The 24,055-nt window shown below is 40.4% G+C and overlaps 1 protein-coding gene across 3 annotated transcripts in view; it reads left to right on the plus strand.

Annotated features, from left to right (window-relative positions):
* Positions 1–24,055, plus strand: part of LOC130913560 (pleckstrin homology domain-containing family A member 2-like) — a 71,135-nt gene that overhangs the window by 22,551 nt on the left and 24,529 nt on the right. For all 3 annotated transcript variants that reach the window (XM_057832248.1, XM_057832247.1, XM_057832249.1), the window contains 7 exons: positions 13,316–13,364; positions 13,505–13,602; positions 21,267–21,398; positions 23,078–23,137; positions 23,218–23,286; positions 23,364–23,434; positions 23,728–23,791. In XM_057832248.1, coding sequence (XP_057688231.1) covers positions 13,316–13,364; positions 13,505–13,602; positions 21,267–21,398; positions 23,078–23,137; positions 23,218–23,286; positions 23,364–23,434; positions 23,728–23,791 — 543 coding nt within the window. The remainder of the gene's footprint in view (positions 1–13,315; positions 13,365–13,504; positions 13,603–21,266; positions 21,399–23,077; positions 23,138–23,217; positions 23,287–23,363; positions 23,435–23,727; positions 23,792–24,055) is intronic.

Genomic DNA, 24,055 nt, shown 5'->3' on the forward strand with positions numbered 1-24,055 from the left:
GATCCGATCACATGATTGAAAATCGCACCGTTTTTCAGAGGATCAAAATCGGGTGAGAAGGATTGGGTTTTTAGTTAAAAAATATATTTGTTTTATTTTTTTGCTACATGCTCGTACAGCCTCTCACGCTCACTCCTGAAAAGCTGTGTGACCAAACTGGTTTTCTTGGTCACCAGTGCAGCTGGCGTTTGGTACTTAAAGTTTAACGATGATTGACAGGTTTGTAGCTTTGATCTGGCCAGAGACCCCTCGGTAGCGCTACGATCAAAGGCACAAATGTGTTGCTGCAGCTATTGAATATTTTAGTAATCGAGTATTCTACCGAAAATTTCATTGATTGATCGAGTAATTGGACATAGAGCTGAAATGAATACTCGAGCAACTCGAGTAACTCGAGTTTAAAAACTGATCCGAGTAATTTTATTCACCTCGAGTAATCATTTATTTTGACAGCTGTAAGCATCACGTTTTGCTCGGACTACTTTTAATGCGGGACAACGCGCTGATGTCACGTGCGAAGAGGAAGAAACAAAGGGACAACACGCTGATGTCACGTGCGAAGAGGAAGAAGCAAAAAAAAAAAAACTTACTGCAGCCGACAGCCGCTACATACGACTCCGACGTTGCTAAATACTAGCCCGCACGATGCTATGTTGGTAGCAGGTAGCGTCTGATGAGTCTCATAGGGATCACATGTATGTTGAACTAGATGCGAAATGACAGACTCGGCCGCAGTATTAGTAAACAGCCGCCATCTTAAAGCAGTACAGCGCTAAGCGCTAATAAAGAATGCTAAACGCTAATAAATAAGATTAACGTTACTGTTACTAGCTCACGTAACGTTAGCCCTGCGGAGGGCTAGGTTTCTATTATTTATGACCATTGTCGATGCGTGGCTAACGTGTCTTACATACATGCTTTAACATAACATAGCAATGTGGAGTGATGGTGTAAAATAAAAACTAAATAATGCTAACTATCAATTTTAGCTCAGTAGTCATTCCTGGATAAAACACCAAGTAGCACTGGTCCCTAATGTAATCCAATACAGCCTGTATCATACATTTATTTTTGACACTGCAAAAACTCAAAATCCTATCAGGACTTACAGTTTAGACTAACTTAACACTTAACTAGAACTTAAAAATGGCTTGTCACAAATTCAATTGAAACACGTGGGAAAAAATCCTAACTTTTAAGTGATGTGTGTCATCAAGTGTAACGGCATTTTTATATATATTTTTTAAATAAGATCTAAAGTTTTTTTTTGAGTGAAAGCAGTGAATTAGTCTTTTTTTTATTCTAGTTACATCTGAGATGCAATTGTTGGCTGTTTTCAACAATATACATTGAAAATAACAAAAACACAAAAAAACTTAAGATCTTATATAAAAAATCTTATTTCTTACATAAAAATGTCATTAAGCTTGATAACACACGGTGCTTTCCCACGTGTTTCAATTGAATTTCCATTTGTGTCAAGCTAGTTTTAAGTTCTAGTGAAGTTTAAGTCTAAATTGTAAGTCCTGATACAATTTTGAGTTTTTCCAATGGACAAAATAAATGTATGGTATTGGAGCACATTAGGCCCCAGTGCTACTTAGCGTTTTATCCATCAATAACTACCAAGCTAAAATTGACAGTTAGCTCTATTATGTTTTTATTTTACACCCTCATCACTCTACAGTGCTGTGTTTCTATATATTAAATAAAGCCTGTATGAAAGACACGTTAGCCACGCATCGACAGTAGTCATAATTAATAGAAACCTAGCCCTCCCCAGGGCTAACATTTCGTTAGCAAGGTACCGTAAAGTTGATCCTATTTATTAGCGCTATGTTAACTTCATTTTACCTTGTCCTGAGTATTGCTCCTTCGCTTTCGGTGTAAATGTGGTGCCTTCAGTGGAACGGGGGCTAGGCGGGCGGGTCGCGCTGTGGCGCCTGGGTTTCGGGGGCGGTAATCGAGCGGGGTGGGGTGGGGTGGAGTTGGGGTGGGGGCCGGGGGGTGCATGCGGCAGCCATGGTTCCCTCCCAGGTCCGCCCGGCCGGAGCCGCGTCTCCCTGTACCGGGTGCCGGGGAGGTGCCCTCTGGTGTCATGCCGCGCGCCCCTCCTGGCCCGGGGGTGGGTTGTGGGGGGTGCGCTTCCGTCCCCTTGGTCTGCTTCCGGCCCTGTCCGCCTCCCTGGGCCGCGGCGGCCGCTGCTGCCCCCCGGCCGGCGGGGTCATTGGCGGGGCCTCTTGGGGCCCGCGGGGCCTTGGGTCAGGCTTGCTGTCCCTTGCCGGTGGGGTGGACGTCCCCTGGTCGCCGGCGCTTGGTGTGGCGCCTGCTCGGAGTGCGGGGTGGGTGCTCGGTGGGTGGGAGGGGGGTGGGCGGTCGCGGAGGCGCCATGGGTGGTCTGGGGCGGAGATTGATCGGGGCCCTGACGCCTCTTCCGTCCTGCGGCCGGTGGTTCTGGTGGACGGGGCCACGCCCGCGGGAGCCTGCCTCTTAACTCACGCACTTCTCACTTGAATATTTTTCACCCTGGCACTTACATGCTCATACATTTCTCCGGGGAGAGTTGGGACGGGGCTTTACAGTCCCGGCCCGGCTCCCCCCTGTTTTTAATGCACCACACACCAAGGTTGTGGGATGGTTGGGACCTGTTGGGGGTGGGGGTACCTCACGGCTGCCTCCTCACCACAGGCCCCGCCATCTCTGCACCTTTTTTAAATGCACCACACATCATACTCCACAGGAGAGCTCTGGCAAAGGGCGGTGGGACGGGCGGCTGGGCAGAAGCTCCATGCTGCGGTCCCACTGCCCCAAGCCAAGCTCTCCTATTTTAATGCATACATTGCACTACCCTCCCCTCACACCCCCATCACGGTGCTGGGTGATGGCTGCCAGTCGGGAACCTGGCAGCCACAGTAATGGGGTGGTAGGTGGGTCCCACACTTTTCTATATGGCGTGGCTCCTGGGGTGTGGCCTCCCCTCTGCCTCGGCTGCCGGCCGCGGGAGTAGGTTGGGGGGTCGGGTCTCCGATCTTGCATCGCCCCGTGGCAGTTCCTGGGCGTTCTCCTGCCTCCGCCTTCCCCTCTCTTCTCTGGCTGGGCATCCGCCCTGCGCTCCGTCGCGGGTCGCTGGCTGGGCTCCGGTGTATCAGCGGGGTGTCGCCTGCACCGGCGGGGGACCCTGCCTTGCCTGGGGCTTGGTGGGCCGCTGGGGGTCCCGTGGCGTGCGTGCCGGTTGGGGGGCTGCGGCTGTGGCTCGTGGCCCGGGTGGGCGGGCGGGGGTGGGTGTAGGCGTGGGGTTGGTGATGCGTCCCCTCCTGCCATCCCTGAAGGCCGGTTGATGGGTGCGCGGGTGGCCCGGGGGACCACCCTGGGTCCCGGGGGGGGGGGACGATGGCTCCTTTGCTGGATTGCGGGAGGAGGGATGGGCTGCGCATGGCCCCCCACCCCCCTCCCTCCCCGGGCTGGCTGGGTGGGGGCCCGCGCGGCTTCTCCGCCCGTCTGCGTGGCTGTCGCGCGCCCGGTGGGGCCTGCGTGCTGCTGGATGTGGTAGGGCATGCTCGGGTCGGGGGTCCCGGTGCCGGGATTGGCGATGCAGCGGCGTAGGGTTGGTCGCCAACGGGCTTACACTCATAAGAGATTCACACGATTACTGGGTTCTAGATCACAGAACTGATTTGTGTACACTCTACCCCTTTCAATCACTTAGCTTATAGGCTTATAGACACCCCCACCCCCATTCTCCTCTTTCACTGGCCAATAGGCCCCCACATGGTGTAAACCGGAAATACATCTCGCTGACGATAGCACCAGCATATTAGTAACTAGTTTAGATGTTCAATGTATTTCTAGTTGTTGTTTGTGTATGTGTTTCTTTTCCTTCTTCTCTTGTATTTCTTTTCTTCTGTCCCCCCATAATCCCTTCCTGTTCGCTGCTTTGTCATAATAAAAAGGTATTTTGAATGATCACAATGGGAGTATGTCAGACTCTCAATGTGAAACATTAAAACTGTTCAGAATCCGGGCACTTTAGTGACGGGATCTGTCGTTCACTTGAGTAAACGAATCCATTCCGGTTCGTTCAGTAAAACGATTCGTTCAAACGAATCGTTCAACGAATCGTTCGCCCCCCTCATCTCCCTCCCCACCCAAATGAATCGTTCGGTTAGTGAACGGGAAGTGACGTTGCCGAACGAATCACCAAAGACCGCTTCGCAGTATAACTGAACGGGAAGTGACATTGCTTGGTCCCTCCCTCTCTTGCACATTGACCACTCGTCGTAGTTTCAGAAATGAGTGACAGGCGATATCATTCTGCTCTCAGAGACAGCCTCGTCTCCCTCCCGCTGCTGCAAAAGCGAGGGAGAACTTCCGCGTCGTCTGTCCTAGTTCTATGGGCTCAAAGTCATGGCTCGTGCTTGCATTTCGAATTAGGACACGGTTAAACATTTTCCTTTTGAGGGGGAAGTCGGGGTTTGGGGTCGGGGGCGCACGGACTTTCTTTAGCATGATCTTGCTCACATATACAATGCTGCTGCTAACAGCCAACGCGGCATGCCTGCTGTCACGAAAATAAAAATAAATCGAAAGTTTAATTTCTAATTATGGAACGGCCAACACATCATATTAACCTCTCGCTCTGTTGTATTTTTGTTTTTTATTATTAAGATGATCGTTTTGAATTTTTGCACTGGTATTAATAAATAAAATAATCCGGTCAGCTCCCCTGTCGTCCCCGCATCTCAGATCGTCAAATGCTGACGAGAAATAATTGTTTGCTTTATGATTTCGCCTTTCTACTCTCATTAGTCTGTTAAGAAAAATGTAGACATATTGCGACATCTCCCGTGTCCGCGCGCTTTGTTTTTGGGGCGCTTGAGTAGCACATGATGGACGGATTGACATAATTTGTCAAACCAACCGACACCCTCTGACACGAAAAAAAAAAAAAAAAAAAAACACTCGGAAAAAATTGACATGTATATACAGTTTCATTGCAAATCAGTATTATGGTGATCATACTAAATATTTTTTTTTTTCTGTGCACATATGAGGTACATATCGCTGCCATGAAGCCTCCATATAGTGACAGTTCTCTGCCCGCTTCACTGCCGTCACGCGACCGCAGCTCAGGTTTTGCTTGCCTCGCAGCTACGCGTGTTTTAAATTACTGTAAATTTGATAGTATATCGTCATAGGCACAGTCCCGAGTCTGTTGAGAAAAGTAGAACACTAAACCATGCTCGCTAGATTTGTGTGGTGTTTTTGTCTTTTTGAGCAGCATTTGATAGGCTCCACGTTAACAAATATGTGACAAAGTCGTTTCCTTTCATTTTATGACTCGTTCACCGCATAGTCATTACTGGAAAGTCAAGTTAGCAGCAAGCTAGGTCAGGAACCGGAGGACCGAATCACTGAACGGGAAGTGACAAAACTCAGTCTTTCCCCCCTGCCTGCACGCTGGCTGCTTATTGGCCACACGTGGAAATGAGTGACATACGCCATGATTCTGTTTCCGCTCCCTCCCCTGCCCGCGATGAGGCTGGCGTCTGATTGGTCGTGTGCGATGTCAGAAGACGCTGCCGCTTGCTCAACGCCCTCCCACGCAGCGAACAAGCGCCACCAACTTCATAGAACGAATCAGTGCAGATGGTGATTAGTTCGGTCTCGTTCACGCAAACAATTCGTTCAAAAAGAACGAATCGTTCGCGACCGATACAACACTAGGGCACTTAGACTTCCATTCTCTGTGTCAAACAGCTGAACAGGACAGGTTTTAAAAAAAAATAATAATAATAATAATAAAAAAAAAAAGAAAGGTAATCAAGCGGGGTCTAGCTGGGGGTGCGGAAGCCGGGGCTGGGCAGGGGTAGTGGTGTGCAAGCGCTGTCTTACAGTGAATACATGAAACAGTGTTCGCCTTGGTCTCCAGCTTGAAATGCTCCCGCACTTTGGACATTTTCTGTTTTTTCGTCGTTACCTCTATATTCATGTGCGGTTAAAATAAAATGTATCCGCCGCCACTCTCTTCTTTCTCTATGCACATGACGTCAGCGCGTTGTGCCGCATCAAAAGTTGTCCTGGCAAAACTTCATGCTTAAGAGCTAGCAAACGATTCCTCCAGGCGGAGAAAATGCCTCAATCAATTTTTAAAATCGAGATACGCGAATTATTCGAATAATCGTTTCAGCTCTAGTGTTAATCATCGTTAGGCGAGGTCATAGACTTCATAATTATATTGACGGGTCACGTCCGTCATCCACTGCACCACGCCTTCAAGTAGGGGGCCTGCCCACATCACGAGGAGTTATTCTCAATCACACACACGCAGCAATCTAACGCCAGATTTAGGTTGAAAAAGCACGAAAACTGTACCGTATACAAACAGGAAGCATTGTCTCAGGAGTGATTTGTTCAAATTATTTCATTTTTCGTACCATGCATGCATTTTGAAACGTTAAAAAAAATCAATGGAAGGAATTAGCCGCTACTGCATTGGTGTCAGTTCGCAATATTTACGTAAAATAAATGCTAACCGCACATTTTTTTTGCTTTTAACCAAGAATCAAGACTGTTTTACGTCCATATCTATTGAGAATTCAGGGATTTAAACATTTATTCACAAGAATTTTCAACAGAAAAAAGCTCAATGTGGTGATAAGGTGGCGCTACAGCGGCTTAAAGAATAGCAGCACATTTGACATATGTACGTAAAATAAATGCTAACTGCCTGGTTCTTTGCTCTTTTAACAAATAATCGAGACTGAAAAAGCTCTTTGTGGTGACAAGGCGGCGCCACAGTGACTTGCAGCACATTCGACATATTTACACAAAATAAATGCAAACTGTCCTTTTGCTTTTAACCAAGAATCAACACTGTTTTACGTCCATATTTATAAAGAATTCAGGGAGTTAAGCGTTTGTTCAAAAGAATTTTCAACGTAAAAAGCTTTTTGTGTTTCCACTCGGTCAGGTTTGACGGAGATAATGGTCAATTTTTAGTGAGGCGTGCTGCAAGGTGCCCCTGATTCTCAAGTCTGTCTTCACCTACACAGGAATAAGAAAATCAAATATGTCTAATTTACATTAGTCAATCCGACTTCAGTTCAAACTGAAGTCTTTGTTGGAGTTACTTTTCTGATTGTTAGTGCAAATCATGATTTGTTTCAATGAGATGAAAAATACTTCTTTCAATGTAAATGCGCCATCCGTCTTGTAATTTTTTGTATAAGGAATATGCCAGGTTATAGACAACGAACCTTTTTCAACACCAGAATTTAAGGTAAAATAATACAATTATGAATTTATGACTAAAATATTAGGTGCAGGATTCTTAACACTCACCTTGATTTGTATGGTACAGCCACGGCTTGAACTTTGCCATTTCTGTCCATGTTGATTCCCTGCTAGATTCTGTTTTCCTTTTTTTCTTAGTTGAGAGTTCTCCTACGCTGAACTGTGCACTTTCCTGATCTTCGTCTCCAGCTGTGATCTTGCCTCATTTGAAAACTTTATATAAACATTAAAATACACCGCTTGCCATAACCATTTCTTTATTTCTACTCCTCAGAACGTGAGAGCTAATATCTTCGTATCTGGGGAGCGTGAGCCTCACGTTCTGAAATATTTAATTAGCTTCAGATGCTAATTAATTATTTAGGAACGCGACGGCCTAGATCACCACAACAATAACTGTCATTTTGTTCGCGGACCCTCGTATTCAGGAACTTTTGTCTTTCCAAAAAGCTGTACTTCGAAATCCTCATCTGAAATTACGAGTGACGTCAGCGCCGAGCAAATGCTATGCTAGGAGGCGACGATTCGGGTCAAAGACGCGCCATAAAGAACTTAAATGTTACGTCAATGTCAATATGAAGGTCGTTTTTACAGTATAGGACTGAAGTAAATTTATTAACTTCAAATGCCTCTCTGTGGATTTTTCTCCCCTTTCGATCCCCGCACCGATGTACTCGAGGCGCAAACTTTCAGTAGGAGAACGGATGCGCTTTTCAAGATAAAGTGTGTAAAGGAACAATTTGTGTTTGTCGTGCTATTTCAGACGATTTATGGCAAATAGTGCGTAAAAATGAGCTTCTTATATCCATTTAGACGTCATGTTGAGTAATACAAATTAATATTTAGAAGATATTCCAAAAAAAAAAAAAAAATCTCATTTGCAACGTGTGGCGCCTTTTATTTTGGTGTGGCGCAGCGCTACGATTTTTAATATATAGGGGAAAGCCTGCTATTAATCGGCCCCGCGCCCCGTCACTATCATTATGAAGTCTGTGGCTTGACACACAGTCTGAAGTGTACTGTAGCAACTCATACATTGTTTAAGTGAGAGGCTGTTCTCGGCAGCGTGAGTGTCAAAGCAAAAAAAATACCTTTTTTTTTGTTATCGGACTGGGATTCGGTATCGTAGATTCTCAAAATCAGGTGACTTGTACCCGCACTCAGGTGCAAAACTATGCGATCGGGACATCCCTAGTAGGCCTGTCGCGATAACAAATTTTAGTGTGCGATAATTATTCTCATAAATTATTGCGATATGCAATATTATTGCGCCCCCCCCCCAATATTTTTTTTAACCAACTTACAATAACAGTGAAAATGCAGTGTACTGTATATATTAATAGATCAAGTACACCAATTTAAACGCGATAAATATTTACTCTCAAATTCAAAAATACTTTTTAAGAAATCGCAACTAAAAACAATAGACCATCCCTCTTAAGTAAAAATAAAAAATATTGATACCGCACAGAAACACAGAATAAATAAAATGTGTTTAAAAAAAAAAAAATTTGCACTTAATAACTTAAGCATTCAGGCAAATGAAAACTTTTCCCGTCATAGCTTCTGCAATGGTGTTCCATAGGGATGCAACGATACAGTTAAGTCATGGTTCGGTATGATTTTTGATACGGGGGACACGATTTTGGATCCGATTCAATACATTTAATGCTCTGTAAAAAAAATAACAATTATATTTTTTGTTTCGTTTTTTTTTGTTGTTTTTTTTGTTTTTTGTTTTTGCTAACGAGCAAAAATTAAATTGCCATCATAGAAACATGCATTTTAGTGCAAAATATTTATGTGCTTACTTCTTACTGATCTGAAAAAAATTTGTATAAAAGTGCTGAGAACAATCTTTACTGTTTGCAAAGTGAGGCAGGGCACACTGTTGATTGCTACAGCTCTCCTAGCAGCTAGGTTTACTACATGAGCAAGACATCCTATTTGTGGTCCGAATCCATCTGTGTCACGTACTGAATTAACAATATTTGCAACATTATCTATAGTCCCTGGTATGGATTGATTTGGCCTTCTTAACTTCCATTCAGTCATGACAGTTTAGAATTCATCGATGTAGTATATGGACTACGTCTCCCATAATCACTCTGGGCTCACGTAGCCAATGGCATGGGACGTAGCACATCTAGTTTGCCATTTAATGATATCTAGTGTGTGGGCGCATTAAAAAAGTTAGCAAGCGCCGCTGAAGTCACGTCTGCTCATTACTACACAAAACCAGCATATGACAATCGACTTTCATAAACAGGACGCGTTTGAAGCATAGCGCTCTTAATTTCATTCAGCTGTTCGTTGTCAAAGCGAGGTTGTTCGTCGCAGCCAAGTCGGTAACAATGTTTTGGCGGACTTCGTTGTAAATATCCGGCGTTGTGCCGAAAAATCGCCGCCCCGCGTGAAATGTCACTCCTGACGGGAGCGCCCACACGTCAACAACACCGGCGTGCCGTAGATGGTCCACAGTCACTCCGGAGCACTGATGCGGCCGGTATACGTTGAGCAATAGCATATAATGGGAACGATTGGCTCCGGCGCTAGTTTTTGCAGGACCTGGAACGAAGATGCATTTTGCGCAGTTGGTAACGAGTAGGCATGTGCCGGTATGAGATTTTGACGGTACGATAACCGTGAGCAAAAATACCGCGGTTTTACAGTATCACGGTATTGCAATTATAGCTCCCAAAAATTTTGAGATGTATGGGTTAAAAAAAAAAAAAAACTTTTTTCCATTGAACAGGATTTTTTTTTTCCAGACCATAGTTACAAATTGGAACATGAATATATTAAAATAAATAAATTATCAATACATTTTTTTAAAAAATAAAATTAAATAAATATAACTTATAGACTATACTCACAGCCACAGCTCAAGTGGCACAAGATTACCGCAAGAACAAAATAATTTCTATAAAGTAAAAACACTTCTGAATAAACTTTTTAAAAATTTATACTGCATGACTTTTTTTTGAGGGTGGAAAAGCTTAAGTGAAGTTTCGCCATTTTCAGCCACTGTGTCAACTCTAGTCCACATGATGTCATGCCTTTGTGTTAAAAAGAACATAAGGAATTCATAAGTTAGGTAAAAATGTATAAGTTAGTTAAAATGTCAATATTGTTGTGGAAAGGTTTCATCTAAAAAAAAAAAAAAACCCCATTGGGAGTGAGACCTCACTTTGATCCAGCGAACGTGGATTTGTGCTTAGGGCAAGATCATCGTTCGCAATTAGCGATCTTTGATGCTATCATTTTTTTCCCCTTCATTCAAGCGAATCAAGCTTGTTTTCTCACTCTGCGGCTGTAACACTCAACGAAATTGCGCTCCCAGCTGAGCCTAGGCTAACATTCATCTTTGTAAGCTTTTACTTAGTTTGTATATTTGAAAGGAAAATGTGTCTTTTGTTTTTGGCGAACTTTTTCCATGGTGCTAATCTGTGGAAGCTACTCACATGGAAAAATCTAATTGTACAACATTTTAAATGTAATCATTTTGTATATTAAACTTACCACGATTTGAGAGCTCAATAAATTGAAGAACAGTACGCCTTATGTTTGGAGTAATTGTTTTTGGGTTAGCTGGCTGTGTAGCCGATAGCATCACTCTCACACACAGCAACAAACGGGAGGGGGTGAGCGCTGCTGCGCCAAGCCGCTTCTGGCTGCATTTTTGACACAAGAAAAATAGCGAATACCGTCATACGGTCTGACGGAAAATTTTAGTGGTTTTGAAACCGCGACGTTTTCACACCACGGTAAACCGTGAAACCGGTAACCGGCACATGCCTAGTAACGAGGAATCCGAACTTTTAACAGCACGTCTGCCGCACGCGCGCACACACGTGCACGCGAGGCGATAAATCGCAGTGGAAAAATTACCGCTTTCATTTTTATTTATCGCGCGATAAATGGAATTATTGCATATTGCGACAGGCTTAATCCCTAGTATTCATTATAATACCGTTTAATCCAGGCTAAAGGGGGTTTATCTGTGAAGAATGAAGATTGGTGTAAGGGATCCAGGTAGCCATGTCTCTGCACAATTGCTGCTTTTATGAAGAAAACAAAAGCTTACATTTAAAAAAATTATAATAATTATTAAACAATCGCATGTCCTATTGTGCCCATTGATTTAATACGGTCAAAGTTTTATCAAAGTACTTGATAAGTTTTATTCTCCAAGTTCCCTACCCCTCGCAAGCTGGCTCAAGTATTTTCCAGTGATTATCTTAACATCTGCTGTTTGTGTCAACTTCTGGTTCTACCTCCATCTCTATTCTCTTTGTAAAGACAAAATATTTGCTGCCGCGTTTGTATCTGATGTCTGCTTGGAATGTGCATGTGTACCTAATGATTGTTCCAGTGGGCGTACGGAGATGGCTTTCGTGCAGTCCAACAGATAGAAACAATCTGATCTATCTGCAGCTGTAGCTAATGGTCACATGCAGAGTTTAGCTGCAAAAGAGTCGCTGACAAATTCCAGATGTTGACTTGAGCAGAGATAATCACATCTGGCTTCAATGCTGACAGCTTCTCTCTGGACAGTTGAAATCAGAGATATGAACTTCTAACTCCACAGTCACTTGTTTCACTTTTTAAACCAGTAATGGAAGTGGGAAAATAATGGGGAGAATGTTCACAACGCTGCGTTTCTTGACCTGATTTCCAGTGAATACAATTTCATAACTGAATGTAATATGTAGTTATAAAAGGTGTCTTCAATTTCTTTAGTTATTCACTCAATGTCTGCCATTTATGTCATCAGAGCCTTTAAAAGATCGAATGTTTAACTAATAGTTGTCATTTCTCTCTGGGATTATTTTGTTGACTTCTGATATGGTGACCGTGCATCCAGTTTGCTTCCTCGCCCGGGTCTCTCTGTGCTGTATGATTGCTGCAGACTTGGAATAAATTGTCAACTTGTGTTTCGAAGCCTTTTTCCAGCTTTTGAATTGGAGTCAGTACAAGGGGTTAAATAAAACTAGGGCTGTCAAAATTAACGCGTTAACGAGCGGTAATTAATTTTTTTAATTAATCCCGTTAAAATATTTGACGCAATTAACGCACAAATACCCCACTCAAACATATTAAAAGGACAGCAAAGTGAAAGGTGTACTTGTTGTGTTTTTCTGCCGCCCTCTGCTGGCGCTTGGGTGCGACTAATTTTATAGGCTTCAGCATCCATGAGCATTGTGTAAGTAATTATTGACATCAACAATGGCGGGCTACTAGTTTATTTTTTGATTGAAAATGTTACAAATTTTATTCAAACGAAAACATGAAGAGGGGTTTTAATATAAAACTTCTATAACTTGTACTAGTTATTATCTTTTATTTATTTTCTATAAATCTTTATAAATATTTATATATTTTATTTATTTATATATTTATTATTTTTATCTTTTAAGACCTACAAGTCTTTCTATCCATGGATCGCTTTAACAGAATGTTAATAATGGTAATACCATCTTGTTGATTTATTGTTATAATAAAGAAAGAAAGAAAGAATGTTGAATGTATATATCAATCTCGGTCTTTCCATTCCAACAATAATTTACAGAAAAATATGGCATATTTTATAGATGGTTTGAATTACGATTAATTAATTTTTGAGCTGTAATTAACTCGATTAAAAATTTTAATCGTTTGACACCCCTAGTTAAAACTAATGTGAACGCGCAGAGTTTGGCCTTTTGGCCTGGTTGTAGGGACACTGCCGGCCTTTTGGCCTGGTTGTAGGGACACTGCCGGCCTGGGTCGTTGGAATTGCACTACCGCGGTTCCGGCGGTTTGGCTGGCGTGGTTCAGGCAATCTGGCTTAAAGGTCAGATTCCTTCACTGTACTACGTTATGACGGAAAATTTTTGATGTATGGAAACCGAGAAGTTTTCATACCACAGTAAACCTTGAAACTGGTAACCTGCACATGCCTACTAGTGTGTGCATCTTTCGTAGAAACCTCAACTTCAAAGCAAACTCATGTTTGACACTTACTCTGTTCTGCTGTCAGGTAAATGAAGCTACAGGGAAGCAGAAGCCAAAGACAGAGTTCTGCTTTGGTAAGTCCTCGGGGAACCACTGAGTCACAGTCACACACTGTAAAACCAAATTATTTATACATGTGCTAAACTGAGATAAGGCAGTGATTGTAGGAAGGTATGGAACTGCTATTGATGTTTTTTTTTTTTCTTCCCCACAGTCATCAACGCAGTATCCCGAAGGTACTTCCTCCAAGCCAATGATGTGACAGACATGAGGGACTGGGTCACTGCTCTCAACCAGGCTAGCAAAATTACTGTAAGTGTAGCACACATTAACACCAAGAAAGTTTTTTTTTGGTTTAAGAACGTGAAACTTTTCCATAGATCATCCAAAAACTCTAGAAATTTGCTCCAATTTTCAATAAGCATTCCTTCGAAGGACTTTCCTTTGCCTTTATAATTGGGGATAGCTTCACATACAATAGACTTTGTATGAGTATGAAAATATTGGACTATTTTTTTGCTAAAGCCTTCCTCTGTTTATGTACATAGGCAAACGCAAACAAATGTTACATACCTGTTTGAAGGTTTTATTTTATGCAAAAATGTCTTCTTTTAATGGGCAGACTGCCTTTTTAGATTTCCACATGATGTCATTGTGCCTTACAATACATCATCTCCTCGTCTTTTATACATGTGTCGAAATGAGTGGTTATGTCAGGTGCCTCTATCAGCGCAAACCAGTTTGGCCCTTTTCTGAGAACTCTGCCATTAACAAGGCATTTCAACTGTTGTTTTTCTATTGCGCTGCCAATGCTCTCCACATCTACAAATGCTTAACAACATTTGAGTTTAGCTGGGCTTTCTGTGTACTACAATCCCTAGCAAAAAGTATGGAATCACCAGTCTCGGACGAGCACTCACTCAGACATTTTATCATGTAGAACAAACTCAGATAAAAAGCTTGAAAAAATAATGAATTAGTTCAAAAGTGCAACTCTTTAGCATTCAGAAACACTAAAAGAAATGAATAAAAAACATTGTGGTGGTCAGTAAATGTTAATTTTATAGAGCAAGTGCAGGGAAATATATAATATATAATATATATAATATAATATGGTATCACTCCATTCTGAGGAAAAAAATATGGAATCATGAGAAACAAACAAAGAAATAACAATCTAAACTAGTGCTGCAACGATTAATCGATTAACTCGAGTATTCGATGAGGAAAAAAAGATTCGAATTAAATTTTGCTGCTTCGAGTATTCGTTTAATTAAAGTGGTGTTGTAATGGTTTGTTTTTGAAAGTGTTTGGATTTAGTTTTATTGATTTGGGTGGATACACTGCCCTCTAGTCTGCCTCATTTTACATGGCCAAATCCAGCTGCTCCCTGTTAAGATCAACATAAGCTAGGTTTTTGTTTGAGCTAATGTTTTTTAATACATTCGTAATTTAGTTTAACCCTTTAACACCGAACGTGTCGGCAGCGACGCGTTTACCCATGTCGTCTTTGAAGCTCCTTCACGCTGTAATTACGTCACCCACGTGCCGCTGGTTGGTCTCATTTGAAAGTACGGAAGTTGATGTCCACACCAGTTTTTATTTGAAGTCAATCGACCAAGAAAAACGGGAGATATTGTCATTTGAGTTTTATAGTTTTCTTGCACTCATAAATATGCATTAAAACGCTGCATGGACCATGTATCTATCTCCATACTTCCATCATTTCTTGTCCTTTTTCAAAACCGAAAGAAGCACAAAAGACTACATATCCCAAGAGTCGTTGTGATGTCAAGAAGGATGAACCGAATGTGGACATTTGTTGAAAAAAAAAATTAAATACATTTCCGAGCGAGGCGCCAACTAAGGAAAAGGAGGCATGCTGAAGCAAACAACGGCCAGTTTGAGCGAGCGACTTTGAAACGTGCAGAATGAATCTAAAACTAAATTTAGCGCAAGCTAATGCATTATTTCATTAACCCAAGGAAGAAGATGAGCCGTATTTGCCGTTGTTTTCCTGGGATGAGTCGGCGTTTCTACGAGTAGAAGTGACAGGCTGACAGCAGCGCACAAACGGGACGGCGTAGGCTGTGTGACGTTGTGTGTGACGCAGCTCCGTGACCTGTTCATGCAGAAGCTTTATTGAGTTCGCAAAATAAAAAACTTTATTGGGTCGTATGCCAGAAAAATTTGAATTGAACTGAACTACTGGTCAATATTTTTTAAATACTTTTTTTCAATGTTATATACATTTTTCTTCAAGAAAATTTTTATAAAGATGAGTGTTCGAGAAGCTTGGTTGCATGTACGTAAATACTTTAGATAAGGTGATGGGTATAATACCTAACTTCACAAAGAGATATCCTCCAAACCCTTTTTGTGTTAGATGATATATATATATATATATTTTTTCTCACTATTTTGCACTGTATATAACCCGTTTGTCATAGTATGTGTAAAGGCCAAAAACGCCTATGACCATACTGGCTGTTTGTGTTGAATTGTCAGACATAAAACTATTCAATATTATTTTTTTCTATTGAATGTTTATCCTAACAAGTAGAATAAATATTATCAAGTTTCAAAACGTTTGGTCGAGCATGTTTGGTTGTCAATGGGACATCAACATTACAAATTTTGAAAAAATATTTTGGGATTTTTTTGTCTTTTTGGGTCCAAAATGTGGATTATAATTGGTCAGTGAAGAAAACAACAGTTTGGACATGAAGTTCAAGGTGTCCTTAAAAAAGGGACCCAACTTGGCCATTGTGAACAATTTTTTCTTTGAAATATAAAGACAACGTCAAATGCATGCAAATTCGGCCAAAATAGGCTTAGGTGTTAAAGGGTTAAAGGTATATTTAGCCAATTTTTGTGGGAATATGTGTCTGAGCCATTTGTTAAGAGCATTATTTAAAAAAAAAAAAAAAAAAATGTATCTTATAGCGTTTAAGCCACTGGAAGTTTGCTTTGTAAGTTAGCCAATTGTTCTTTTGTTGTACACATGTAGATCCTTATTTATTCATTTTTTTTTTAATACCGTTTGAGGCCCAGTTCAGGTATTTAAATTTTTTCATGTTTATCCGATTACTCGATTAGTCGAACTAACTAGTTCATTGATTAATCAACTACTACACCAAAATAATCGATAGCTGCAGCCCTAGTGTGTTATCAAGCGTAATGAAATTTTTAGGTAAGAAATAAGATTTTTTTTTATAAGATCTAGAAGTTTTTGAGTGAAAACAGTTAAAATGTTTGATTTTTGTTTTCTTCTAGTCACTTCTGAGATGCAATTGTTGGCTGTTTTCAACAATGTACATCGAAAATAAAGACATTGATCGACTGAAAATGGTTCAATATTAAATGAAATGTCTTGTTTTCTTATGTATATTTATAATTGCTCCTTACCTAAAAAAAAAATGTTTTATCCGATTACTCGATTATTCGATAGAATTTTCAGTCGAATACTCGAATACTAAAATATTCGATAGCTGCAGCTAGTGGTGTCAACAATAATCGATGCGGCGATGCATCCCGATGCGGGGCATGGACGATTCGATTTGATGCGGGCAACAAGCCGAATCGATTCAGCGCATTTTAAAATATATAAGTTCGTTCAAAAATCTTCCCTGCGCAATTCCGGTGATGCAATGGATTTGGTTTCCCCATTTGTATTATTATTGTCATGTTTCATTTTTTACACACTGCATTACTCTGGTCAAGTTTCCCACCAACCTCCTAGAAGCCAAAATGTCTCCAGATGTCAGCTTTCAATGTCTTAGGTGCATCAAGAATCTTTCTTGCTCCCTCTTTCTCCGCTTCAGCCATTGTTATGTTATGTCCTATCTCTTAGAGGTTAGATCTTGTGCCCGAGTTCGGGCCCAAAATGTTAAGCATTCACGTTCGGGTCGGGTCGGGCCACCCCGCGCCGGACTGATAAATTATAAAAAAATAAAATAAAATAAAAATGGGATAAAACCGAGAGCAGGCTCTCTGTATTGTGCATTTGCTTGTGCACTCACATGAAGCAGTGGCGCCGCCCGCTTTTTCTTCTTCTCCTTCGCTGTGGCACTTGCGATTCGTTACGAAAGACACTTTTATTTATGCACACAAAGGCAACACAAATGTGATCCTTTTGAATGCTCTCCTCTGTGTCTGCAAACTCGTTTTTTTTTATATATATATATATATTAAACTTTCCCAGCGTTATTTCGTTGTGAAAATGATTTTATAATGATCACAAAAATATGTAGACTATTTAAACATTAAGAAAACTTGCGTTTTTTTTTCTGCCAACTGAGAATTCGTAACGAAAGACACTTTTTTTTATGCACACAAAGGCAACACAAATGTGATCCTTTTGAATCCTCTCCTCTGTGTGTCTGCAAACTCGTTTTTTTAATATATTAAACTTTCCCAGCGTTATCTCGTTGTGTAAAAGATTTTATAATAATCACAAAAATATGTAGACTACTTAAACATTAAGAAAACTTGCGTTTTTTTTTCTGCCAACTGAGAATTTGTTACGAAAGACACTTTTATATGCACACAAAGGCAAACGAAATGTGATCCTTTTGAATCTTCTCTGTGTGTCTGCAAAATCGCATGTTTTTTTTTTTTTTTTTTAATATTAAACTTTCCCAGCGTTATTTCGTTGTGCAAATGCTTCTATTATGATCACAAAAATGTGTAGACTATTTAAACATTAAGAAACATGCGTTTTTTTCTGCCATCTCGAAGAAATGAAAATAAATTGCTGCTGCTGCGTTTTTTTTTTTTTCGCGTCACTCCAAGCCGGCTCGGGCTTCAATACCAGCGGGCCGTGTCGGGTCGGGCTGGATTTTTTAGGCCCCATCTAACCTCTACTATCTCTCTGCTCTCTCAATTGCAAAAAAATGATATTTCCTCATGTTGAAACAGATCGTTATGGCTGCTAAACTGCTGCTGCACTTCATTTTAATTCATTATTTTTTATTGTTATGTGGTACTTACTGATTGCATTTCTAAGTTGATTGCACATATATAGTGGGCTAGGCCTACATTTTACTTTAGTTCTACATTGCAATTTAGTTGGATGTTTTGTTTGCAACTGAACTGATCCCTGGATTGACATTGCGATAAAGATGCTGCAGCACTACAATATCTTCTTTGTCGCTTTCTTTAATACTTACTTGAATATTTTTATCGATGGGTTGTTGTGACTAAAATACAGTGACTGTTATTACTGATTTTGCACAGGAGTTCAGATGTTGCACTGTGTGAAAGGCTGCTACTGTGTGTAAAAAAAAAAAAAAAAAAAAAAAAAAAGCCCTGGTCTCATTCAAAGCACCAATTAAATGCTGTGATCAGTTTTTTTTTTTTTTTTTATATATACTGGTATATCTAAAAGTATTTTCATTTGACACAAGAGCCAATAAAAAGTTGTTTAATGTCTGACCGCTTGTGTTGCTCCATGATTCATGAAAAATATGCTTTGCTTTAGAATTTTAATGCATCCCAGGCGTTAAGGCATCGCGATGCATTGCTGAATCGAACCGAATCGAATCGTGACCCTCTGAATCGAATCGAATCGTAATTTCATAACGGTCTCAGGAAATTAGAATATTGTGTATTCTAATTTCCTGAGACAGTCCTGTATATATACACAGGACTGTCTCAAAAAATTAGAATATTGTGTATTCTAATTTCCTGAGACAGTCCAGTATATCTAAAAGTATTTTCATTTGACTTCAACCAGGAGTGACACAAGAGCCAATAAAAAGTTGTTTAATGTCTGACCGCTTGTGTTGCTCCATGATTCATGAAAAATATGCTTTGCTTTAGAATTTTAATGCATCCCAGGCTTTAAGGCATCGCGATGCATTGCTGAATCGAACCGAATCGAATCGTGGCCCTCCGAATCGTAATCGAATCGAATCGTGGCCCTCCGAATCGTAATCGAATCGAATCGTGAGGGCAGTACCGATGCACACCTCTAATATATATATATATATATATATATATACATATATATATATATATATATATATATGTGTGTGTGTGTATGTATGTATGTATGTATATACAGTGCTGCTCAAAAGTTTGTGAACCCCCTCAACATTTTGGAATTTTCTATTATTTCAACCTGATTTCCTAATCAATCAATTCAGTAGTTTTTTTTTGTTTTTTTAACAGTTGTGTTGTCGAGACTAAATTAAAAAGAGTTTTCATCAACTGATGTAGGTGCAAAATTGAACTGTTTGGTCACAACCAAAACCGCCATGTCTGGCGAAAAGTCAACACTGCATACCACCAAAAGAACCTTCTCCCAACAGTGAAGCATGGAGGTGGGAATGTCAAGATCTGGGCTTGCTTTTCATCCTCAGGACCTGGACAACTCCACATAGTCCAGGGAATCATGAATTCTGAGGAATATTGTCAAATCCTAGAACATAACCTGACGCCATCTGTTTTGAAGTTAAAGCTTGGCAGAAGGTGGATCATGCAACATGATAATGATCCAAAGCATTCCAGCAATACAACCAAGGAATGGCTGAAAAAGAAGAAGATTCGTGTTCTGGACTGGCCCAGTCAAAGTCCTGACCTAAATCCCATTGAAATGCTGTGGCGGGACCTGAAGCGAGCAGTTCATGCCAGACGCCCATCAAACCTCTCTCAACTGACTGCGTTCTGCAAGGAAGAATGGGCAAAAATCCCCCAAAGTAGATGTGAGAGGCTGATTAGTCACTACAGAAACCGTTTGGTTGAGGTAATCTCTGCAAAAGGAGGCGCAATATCCTATTAACTGAAGGGGTTCACATACTTTTGCACACATGATATCTGAGTTTTTCTTAAATCAACCACTTTTGTTAAATAAAGAATGACAATATAACTATTTCTTTTGTTTCAGTCCATTATTTGGAATGTCAGTATTGTGGATTTGGGTATAACTTAACATTTAATAAGGTTATTTTAGTTTTTTTTACAAAAAATCTGACCATCGCTGTGGGGTTCACAAACTTTCGAGCAGCACTGTATATGTGTATGTATGTATGTGTGTATGTATGTATGTATGTATGTATGTATGTATATATATGTATATATATAAAACGGGGTGGTATCGGTATGGGTATCGGCCGATACTGCACAGCCAGGTATCGGCCGATACTGCACAGCCCGGTATCGGTATCGGGGCCAAAAAATAGTATCGGTGCAACACTAGTTTTAATATCAAATTATTATAACTCATACTAACATTTATCTTTTAAGAATTACATGTCTTTAAGATCGAGGATCCCTTTAAATGCTATATATAACTACTGTTTACTAGATTGTTTCTGGTACACACCAGATGGTTTAAATTTATTTTATTTCTGTCAATGTCTCCATACTGGACAGCTGGACTTCGAGTTAGCTTAGAGTGCATTTCTCCTTTCATGTAGTGAAATGAAGTTACCCGAGCAGTCATTTAATTTAAGACGTCTGAAGGGAAATTTGTGAGGAGAATTACGTAATTATAAAGTCAACCAACATCATGAAAGCCTTATTAACATTTGAGACATTTTTTTACGCAACATTCTTAACATTCATACAATTGTAAAAAAAAAAAAAAAAAAAAAAAACATAAGGTAACTATTAATATAAACCACTGGCCATCAAAGGCAAAGAATGAATTCAAAAATAAATGTACAGTCCGTGATCTAATTGTGAAAGACCAGATAATGTGCATCGTGTGTCTAATTTCTAGATAATCTTAATGTGGAAACAAGTGTTTGAATAGCGTAAGTACAACCTTACTGTAGCACTAGTAATAAATAATAAAGTGTATTTTGATGCTTGAGTTTTGCTACTGTGAATGCGACTCTGCCTATATGTAACAATCTATTGAAGAACATTCCTCTTCTTCTCCTTTGAAAAACCGATCGGCCAGATTTCTGAACACGTGATCGGATCGGGACATCCCTAGTTTGAACAACTTTGTATTGTTTACTGCTTAGGTCCCCAAGTCTGGTCCTGCACCTCCAAGATCTGATGTGGCCGCATTTATCAGTGACATTTATGGAGGGGGGAAGCAGCAGGCATACAAAACTGAGATCCACGGGGGTGTAGTGGTGCACACTCCCATTCTGGTAAAGTGACAACTCCAAAGCTAAAACTTGTATGTGAAAAGTATCTGCATAAAATTAAAAAAAAGCATAAAGTCCCCATCAAATGTGATCTGATCTTTGTCAAAATCACACAGATCTGCTTTAAATAAAAGCCCCCAAACATTTATAGGTTTTCATATTTTAATGAGGATAGTATGCAAACAATGATAGATGGCGGAAAAATAAGTAAGTGAACCATCACATTTAATATTTTCTGGGCCCCACTATGGCAGCAATAAGATCAACCAGATGCTGTCTGTAGCTGCAGATCAGTCTGGCATATTGATCAGGACTAATCTTGGCCCATTCATCTCTACAAAACTGTTGTAGTTCAGTCAAATTCCTGGGATGTCTGGCATGAATCGCTGTCATGTTTAGGTCATGCCACATCATCTCAATGGGGTTCAAGTCTGGACTTTGACTTCGGCACTCCAGAACGTGTATTTTGTTCTTCTGAAACCATTCTGAAGTTGATTTACTTCTGTGTTTTGGATCATTGTCTTGTTGCAGCATCCATCCTCTTTTTAGCTTCAACTGTGTGACAGAGAGCCTCAGGTTTTCCTGCAAAACATCCGGATAAACCTTTGAATTCATTCTTCCATTAATGATTACAAGTTATCCAGGCCCTGAGGTAGCAAAACAGCCCCAAATCATGATGCTCCCTCTACCATGCTTCAGGCTGGGTATGAGGTGTTGATGTTGGTGAGCTGTTCCATTTTTCCTCCACACATGATGTTGTGTGTTACTCACAAACAATTCAACTTTGGTTTCATCAGTCCACAAAATATTTTGCCAAAACTTCTGTGGAGTGTCCAAGTGCCTTTTTGGGAACATTAAGCGAGCAACAATGTTTTTGTTATACATCAATTGCTTCCTCCCATGAACATCATTCTTGGCCATAGTTTTACACATAGTTGATGTGTGCACAGAGATATTGGACTGTGCCTGCGATGTCTGTAAGTCTTTAGCAAACACTAGGGTTCTTTTTTACCTCTCTGAGTATTCTGCGCTGAACTCTTGGCGCATCTTTGGTGGACGGCCACTCCTTGGGAGGGAAGCAACAGTGCTAAACGCTCTCCATTTATAGACAACTTCTCTGATTGTCGACTGATCTACATCCAGACTTTTAGGGATGGTTTTGTATCTTTTCTCAGCTTAATAGAAATAACAATATTTGATCGCAGGTCTTCAGACAGCTCTTTCACATGAGCCATGATGCACATCAGACAATGCTTCTCATCAAGACAATTCTTACCAGGTGTGTGTTTTATAGTGGGCAGAGCAGCTTTAAACCACTCATCAGTGATTGGGCCAACACCTGACTTAAATTGTTTGGCAAAAATTGGTTTCAATTGCTCTTTAGGTCTCTTTAACCAGAGGGTTCACTTACTTATTTTTCACCCTTCTGTCACTGGTTGCATGCTATTCTCATTAAAATATGAAAACCTATAAATGTTTGGGTGGTTTAAGTTAAAGCAAACACTGTTTTTACATCGGTGTGATTTTGACAAAGATCAGATTACATTTGATGGTGATTTTATGCAGAAATGTGAGAAATTCCGAAAAGGTTCCGATACTTTTTCATACTACTGTATAAAACGTATGCGTATGATGATTTGTTTACTCTTGACTGGTAAAATAAAGAGATCATAATGTTACAGAATGAGGGCAACAAGCCTGGTGTGCTGCGGTTCGGCTACTGTGTCAAACAAGGCAACGTTGTGAGTACTCATGCCCATTTAAACGGTTGTAATGGTTGAGTTGCATAAGGAATGGAAATGTCATGTGGTGGTTGTTTCAGAGAAAAAGCTGGAAGAGACGCTTTTTTACCCTCGATAACAATGCAGTCAGTTACTACAAGTCTGAGATGGTGAGTTGACATCCCTCGCAGATCTTTATCGTGGTTTTGCTTTGTCTGCTTACCTCTCTTGTGAATGTCTGTATCAGGACAAAGAGCCTCTGCGAGCCATTCCCCTCAGGGACATTCAGAAAGTTCATGAATGCCTCGTCAAGTCGGGGTGAGTCAATGAGACCGCAGAGTCCAACATGCTCTCTCACCACCTCTCTCATTCCCTTGTAATTGATTATAAACACATGCAGTGTGTGCTCAGCTAGATAATGTTCTCTGTCAACTTTTCAAGAGCTGATACTATAAACACAGTATAACAGTGTTTTGTCATGGTTTTTAAATGTTCATTTGGTGAACTTCTTAAGATTAAACTTCACAAATACCACCCTTAAAACAAAAATACAAATAATAGGAGTCATATGAAACAGCTTCTAATACTGAGTAATAATTTCTTTCCATAAGAGAGCTCCTGCAGAGAGACAATCTGTTTGAGATCATCACCGGATCCCGAACATTCTACATACAAGTAAGCCTCCGGTCTCGTATAGTTCCATACACAGACTTTACTCAATGGGAGTGCAATATAAAGTCATGTGAACCCTATGGAAGCTTGTGTGTTTTCTAACATATTTCGTCATATGGATATTTAATATCAATTTTAACAATCTTGATAGATTCAAGTAATAGAACTAAATAGGGATGGGAATTGAAACGATTTTTACGATTCCGATTCCATTATCGATATTGCTTAATGATTCGATTCTTTATCGATTCTTTATCGATTCTAATT

This window comes from Corythoichthys intestinalis, chromosome 3 (assembly GCF_030265065.1).
Source record: "Corythoichthys intestinalis isolate RoL2023-P3 chromosome 3, ASM3026506v1, whole genome shotgun sequence".
In the NCBI taxonomy this organism is placed as follows: Eukaryota; Metazoa; Chordata; class Actinopteri; order Syngnathiformes; family Syngnathidae; genus Corythoichthys; species Corythoichthys intestinalis.